This window comes from Notamacropus eugenii, chromosome 3 (assembly GCF_028372415.1).
Source record: "Notamacropus eugenii isolate mMacEug1 chromosome 3, mMacEug1.pri_v2, whole genome shotgun sequence".
Taxonomy (NCBI): Eukaryota; Metazoa; Chordata; class Mammalia; order Diprotodontia; family Macropodidae; genus Notamacropus; species Notamacropus eugenii.
This window is the reverse complement of record NC_092874.1, coordinates 466,974,864-466,981,589: the sequence shown is the minus strand read 5'-3', so window position 1 is coordinate 466,981,589 and position 6,726 is coordinate 466,974,864. Positions and strand designations below refer to the sequence as shown.

General features: G+C 51.4%; 1 protein-coding gene and 1 long non-coding RNA gene across 3 annotated transcripts in view; both read left to right on the top strand.

Annotated features, from left to right (window-relative positions):
• The first annotated feature begins 492 nt into the window (after positions 1-492).
• On the top strand, positions 493-1,573 carry LOC140531770 (uncharacterized). The gene is made up of 3 exons (XR_011976432.1): positions 493-614; positions 983-1,061; positions 1,482-1,573. It is a non-coding gene; the product is annotated as an uncharacterized lncRNA (long non-coding RNA).
• Positions 1,574-5,172: 3,599 nt separating this feature from the next.
• The window catches only part of PXK (PX domain containing serine/threonine kinase like), a 91,730-nt gene continuing 90,176 nt past the window's right edge, over positions 5,173-6,726 (top strand). The window contains exon 1 of one of the 2 annotated variants that reach the window (XM_072598819.1): positions 5,173-5,360. In XM_072598819.1, the coding sequence (XP_072454920.1) occupies positions 5,259-5,360 (102 nt within the window). In that variant the 5' untranslated portion in view covers positions 5,173-5,258. The remainder of the gene's footprint in view (positions 5,361-6,726) is intronic. The other variant, XM_072598817.1, reaches the window with a different exon arrangement.

The following is a 6,726-nucleotide window of genomic DNA, read 5'->3' as shown; positions in this document are numbered from 1 at the left end:
ATCCTAGAGTGGAAGTGGATCAGATGTGGTCCATAGGAGGTGTGGTCCATAGCCGCTGCTGGAAAGGAGTGAAAACCGTCTTTGGTAGCAGAAAGGACAGTCCCCTTTGACCCAACAGTGAGAATCGCCCTAGTCACAAGAGGGCAGCAGTGCACAGAGACGCCAGCAAGGGACTGCTGGCCTTCCTTGGCCATCCTGGAATCTGATTAGGTGGAAACAAGGACCAAAACATTTCCAGTGCAAAGAAGGAGATTAAACTTTGGCTTAGTTAGATAGCCTCTGAGTTTCCTTTTGGAACTTGGGTCAGTTTCCTAGCTTGAGTCAGTCCCCTGAGACTTAAACCATGGAGAAAGAGGGGGAGGGGGGAAGAGGAGGAGGAGAGGGAGGAGGGGAGGAGGAGGAAAAGGGGAGGGGGATTGCTCCAGGGGGTCAGAAATTTGAGATCCCATGCTTTGTCCTTGCTATGCCCTAATACCCAGCTTCCAGACGAGAACTATCTTTTCTCTTTACAACTCTCCGAACCTAAATGGATGCCAATCTTAAACCCTACTACAAATAAATAAAGCATGGAAGGAAATGCAAATGGATGTCATTTGTTAATTAATGCCAGCCATGTAAGTTTGCTTTTGGTTACTACTGATTCACTGTGCAGGGTAACTGACAGAATTACGCTGAACATGAAAAATTGTGTGGGCCCAGGGTAGACGCCTTGGTTGTTGCTTTGGCTAGGCTTTGATTTCTGTTATTAGCAAACCCGTTCCCAACCTGTAGCTTCCCAGATGCCTTTGCTTTTCTGACTCTCTGAATCAGATTTATAGAAACAAAACTCTGAAGCAGAGTCCTGCCCAAAGTCCGGTTCAGGTAGTGGTGAGTTGTCAGTTTTACCCAGAATTATTTCCGCAGTCCATCGTACCTTTGCTAGAGTGAAGCCAAACACATTAAAAGATTGATCCATTGGAGCTTTATCGTGGCACTTCCACAGCTTCTGTAGCAGAGAAGGAAACATGAAATGTCTGACACAATTCACCTGGATATCAGAAAATGAGCAAGAGATTGGAGAGGTAACTGTGACTGTACCTAGTGGGGGCTATGAGTTAGATGACAATGCTCAGACCAAATTATATTCAACGCAGTACCAGACTCGGTAATCCATGTTCTTTTTTTGACCGCCACAGAAAGGAATCCTCATCTTGTGCAATGTCAGCCTAATGTCCTGGAAAACTGGTTAACAGATTTTTATACTCTATGAGAAACATTTCCATATTGGTCAACTAGCATGCATTCCTTTTTACGAGTGGCAAATTTGACTTTTTGGCCCAGAGGAAAGGCCTTGGTGAAGCTACCATTGCTTTCCTCACCTGACTTATTTATTGTTCTAGAATGAGCAGAAGTAATTAAGACACACACCGGTGACTTTTGGGTAATGGGAGATCTTGCATTTTCCGTGGACTTACTAGTCTTTTTTTCTTTTTTAATTTTAGGCTATGATTCGGAGACCAATTTATTCCCAAAGAAACTTGCAACTAAATGATATCTCTTAAGTGTTTCTATTAAAACACCCTTTGAAAGTTGACTGTCCTCATGTGTTGTCCAGCTGCTCCATCACAAATTGTTGATTGACTTTACAGTCATGGAAATCAGAGTAGCCTAAATCACTTTCTTTCACCTCTGCTTGGTTTTCCTCTTGTTTAGAGATTAAAATTCTCATTGTTTTCATTTCTTGCTTCAGAGAACAAGTGCCCACTCTTGTTGAAACAGGTATTCTTAGCAAAATCGGAAGTGTGTAAAGTGAAGAAAAGGACCTCTGAGAAAAGGCTGGGCAGTTACTTGCTTGTTATCGAAAGGGATCTTGTGCAGGTCTGGTTGGGACTGGCTGGCCTCTGATGTTTTTCACCTATGTGATTCTGTCCTTTAACTCCAGCACTGTGGCGTGAAGCCACACCAACTTCCTGGAGGTCATGCCATTGAGGAACTGGCTCCCACCGGACCTACCAAGCTAGATAGACTTGTCATAGCAAACCCTACAGGTTCCTCACTGCGTGGAGTTAGTCTGAAAAATCATCTACTGACTTAACATTCAGTAGGTACTTAATGGATGCTTATTGATAGAGAAGAGTGGTTGCCATTTATGTTGGTGAAGGTGATGGGGTTCAGACTCTGGGAGCCTCCTTGAGCTCCCCTTGAATCTTCCCACTTAATCTGGCCTTTCTTACTCAAATCTAATCTTCCCATTTGTTCTGGCAGTCTCAGGAAGCCCGTGGGCTTTTCATCATCATTCTACTCAGGTCTCTGTTGCACTCCCCACCCTTGATCCCATCAAAACCCCATTCCCCAGGCTGCCGACCACTCCCATCAAGATCTGTATCCATTCCCATACTGCCCCTATCAAGATCTCTGGATTGCCCCACCTGCTTCCCACCTAGGCGCCCCCTAGTCTGTCTGGTGATAGCCTCCAGCTGTTTCCAGCCTTTGACCCTCCTTAGATTCCCTCCTTGGACTTCTCCTCAAGACCCTTCCTAAACCCCTCCTCCCATCACCCTGGACTACCAGACCACCCCCCAGATCCCTCCTGTACTCTTTTCTGTATTTAAGTTCATCTTGCCTCCACGAAGGCGCTCAGATGCAATCCAGCTCAGACTCTGTCTAGCTGGGATTCTATCTGACCCGCTTGTGAATAGCTTGTGAATACAAGTGTCACAAATGCTTAGGCTCCTTAAGAGGCAGCCCAATTTGGCGAATCTTTAATAAACTTTGTTTTCTTTGGCTTTAAGAAGGCTTGAGTTGAATTCATTAGAGCGCAACCCAGACTGTCGGTATCTTGGGGTTCCCCATCACCCCTCAACCTCGTCAAAGGAAGGAACCCACACTTAGTAGGATTAGAGAGTCTGAAAGTAATAGGAAATTAAACAAAAAGTGTTTGTCAACAAAGCTCTTCAGGAAAGCTGGAAGAAAGCATGTCCTGGGCAACCTCTCTAAGGCCTAAGTTTCCTCATCTGTAAGATGAACGAAAGTCCACCTCAGAGGTTATGACAGAAACACTTTGAGCTTTACAAAGGGCGGTATAAATGTGAATCAGTGTTTTTTGTGTGAGGAAAGCTGCTGGGCCTATGATTCCTGACGCAGCTTGAGACAGGTTAGTTAGTATTAGAGAGGGACCGGTGACCTACTCTGAAGGATGATGGAAATCCAATCTCAGGATCCCAAGCAGAGGTGGGGGTCCTGGAGCCCTGATGGGACCCCAGAGTGCTCAGATTTTCAAGCATGAAAAAATAGGTTGAAATTTGCCCCTTTTTTGCCTGGTGAGGTTCCCCCTATTGGGAGTTTTGAAAGAGAAAAGCAGAAGGGAAAGGCCCTGGGTGAACCTTGGCAGCCTTCCATTCAAAGTTTCTGAAATCACTTTCAGTTTCCTTTTCCTAACTTTCTTGTCCTTAGGTGTGCAGGTGGTTTCAGTTTCCTCCACACCTCCTCCTCCCCTTTGCATCTCTGGTCTTTGATTCTTCCTCTGCTCTAATTCAAACTGTTATCTGCTCAGCCCAGCTCACACTTTCCCTTCCCCTTGTTTGTTATCTTGCCATGGAAGAACTGAAATAAGTGTGTCTTGGGGGCCACAGCAGTTTCAGAATGGCTCTTTAACCCTTATCAAGTCACTGAGACTGTTCCTGGGAGGGTATCTTTAATTATGTCATTAAGGAAGCAAAAGCAGCCTAGACTTTGGGAGCATTAAATGGCCTTTCCCCTCCAGCACTGTGGTGTGGAGTTCAGCCAGGGTTCTCCAAGTCTATGCCAACTGATCACAAACTTGGATGCTACCTAGGTGAAAAGGCTGCATGGGCTCTGTTGGTATGCTGTCTCTTGTGCCTTGCTAAATTGATGGGGTTATTGGTGATTATTTTCCTCTTAGGAATGTGATGTAGAATGTGGCAAATGTAATTCTTAGATCACAGCATGATCCTTTACTGGAAAAAAACCTCTTTAGATTGGGATTTAGAAACCAGCCCAATTTCCATCATCTTACAAAAGGGAAACTGAGTTTCAGGGAGGTGAATTCCTACTGCCCCCACCCACTCACTCACTCACCTACCCAGTTGCCCAGGGTTTTATGAGTGGTAACTGGATCAGGTTTGAATCCAAACTTTTGAACTCCAAGGTCAGTGGGGCATTTTGTGTGTGTGTATTTTCCTTCACTGTGTCAGACTGCCTCACTTTACATTTCATTATTAGAAATGCTTTTTGGCCAGGCTCACTTTCTGAGCCTAGTGATGGAATTTGCTCCACCTCTCCCATCAGGAGCAGTCAGGGTGGTCCTTGTTGCCCAAGGTCTTGCCCACCTTCAAACAGACACAGGGTCAGACAGTGTGGGCCATGGTCACTGGATGTCTGCCAAGGCTCTTTGGAAGCAGCAGCTGTCCCTCAGTGGCATCATCACTGATGCTCAGGAGCCCAAGACAGAAACATGCCCAGATGCAGAACATTGGGTTACCATCAGAAAACACCATAGAATCACTGCCTGTTAGAGTTGGCAGGCCCCTTGTCTAAAGCAACCCTTCATTTTACAGAGGAGGAAACTGAGACCCAAGGAGATTGAGTGGGTCACACAGGTCAATGCCAAAGGTAGGATTTGACCCCAGCACTCCAGGGTTCAAAGTGACCAGTGTCCACTTTGTACCAGGTGCAGGCTCAGCTGCCCTCCCCATCCCCCCCATAGGGACCACTCATCCCGCCCCTCTCCCTTCAGCTTATGGGGGACAGAGTTTGTCCGCCCACTGCCTGGTACTCGGCAAGCCCTGCATTAACAGGGACTGATCGCTTGATTGATTGACTGATTGAATTGAAAACCGAGAATGTCCCAGCAGGGGTCCACCCTGTGCAGCCCAAGGCCAGTGTCCGGGTATGTCCTCAGGCCCTTAGTCGAGGGGGACACAGGGGCAGGGCAACCGGAGGAGGAACCCCAGCGGAGGAGGGAGCTCTGGAGAGTGGGAGACCGCGAATGACGTGCGGGAGGGGCAGAGGCGGGGGCGGAGCCTCCCTCCTCCCCTGTCAGGGGGCGGGGCTTCTCCTTCCCTCCCACCCTCCCACCTCGGGCGGGGGGCGGGGCCGGCCGCTCGGACGGGCGGCGCTAGGGCCCCGCGGAGTGCGCGGGGCCGGGCCGGGCCGAGTTGGGCCGGGCTGAGCTGGGCCGGGCCGGGCTCGGGGCGGGCCGGGGCGGGCGGAGGCTCTGGCAGCCGCCGGCCCGCGGAGGAGGAGGAGGGCAGGCGGCGATGGCGTTCATGGAGAAGCCGCCGGCCGGCAAGGTGCTGCTGGACGACACGGCGCCGCTGAGCGCGGGGATCGAGGCGAGCCAGAGCCTGCACTCGCACACGGTGAGCGGGCCGGGCCGAGCCGGGCCTCCGCAGCGGGCGCGGTGCCGGGGCCGCCGCCAGGCCCGCCGGGAGCGGGGGTGGGGGTGGGGGCTCCTCCGTCCGAGCTCGCATTCCGGCCAGACTGGCCCGCTCATCCATCTCCTGCCTCCGTGCCTTTGCCGGGGCGGCCCCGGCCCGTCCTGCAGCGCCCTCCGCGGGCCCGGGGCTTCCCCTATCCCCTTTTGGGAGCCCTTGCTCCCACCTAACCGTGACGCTTCACCGGGCCCGGGGCGCCGGCCCCCAGCGGGAACGACGGCTTTGTAATCCCCGCGCTTCCTTTCGGTACACACTGGTGTCTAATGTTTGCCGGGTGGGAGTGAACACGGGAAAGTGGCGGCGTCAGCTGGGGCTGGGGGGAGAAGAAAGAATGGGACCGGGCGAGGAGGATGCCCGAGGGCAGCTTCCCTGCCTGCCCGCCTGGGGCAGGAGGTGGTGATGATGATGTGGGGGGGGTGGGGGGGGTGGCGGCGGTGTTAGAGGGCCGGGGGCACAGCTTGGGCTGCAGAGAGGCCCCCTGCCTTGCCTCTCACCGCCCTCTTCTTGGCGCTCCTCTCGGCTTCCCACTTAGCGTGTTCAGGGGGTCGGGGGTTCGCTATATCAGTGATGGGGCCAGAGGCAGGCTGTGTGTGGGGCGAGATGCCTGCGGGTGCGGGGTTGCTGAGGATGGCCCGTGCCCCGCCTCCCTCCTCCCCCCTGGGCTTCCCACCTGCGCTCCCTAGGGATCAGGACCCTCCACCGGTGACTGGGTGGGCATTTATTTTTACTTCCAAGTCATCGGCACCGCCTGGAGTGGGGATAGGTCCTGGTGGGAAACACAGGCAACACTTGTGGCCAATCTGGTGCCTTTCACTTGGCTCTGTGTGTTTTTAAATGGACTCACTTTCATTTGTCTTTTTGTAAAAATGTGTAAAAATGACCATGCCTTGCAATTTGACAAGCTATAAATGAATCAATGACCAAAGCATTCAGAGAGCTGGGGCGGGGGGAGGAGGAGGGGGGGGTTTCTCCTGAAAAGAATGAACAGAATGAGGCAGACAGACTCCTTAAGCCCTAATATTTTTCCTTGTCAACCACTCAGATTCTGGTCTCTTCAGCTCGTTTGTTTACCACTGGAGTGTTTTCCGAATTCATCTTCTTGGGAGGGAGGGGAACAATAGCCCTTTGTCTTTGGGTTCAGACAGTTCCGAAGACTCCAAAGGCGACCTTTCCTCCCCAGAATGGCCCGACTTCAATGGAGTTTTCTGATTCCATTTTCCTCCTTGTGTGCTGTTTTCTAAAGTGAAGGAGGTACCTGACTGGCCTTTCCTTGGCCTCTTCAAATTCTTCC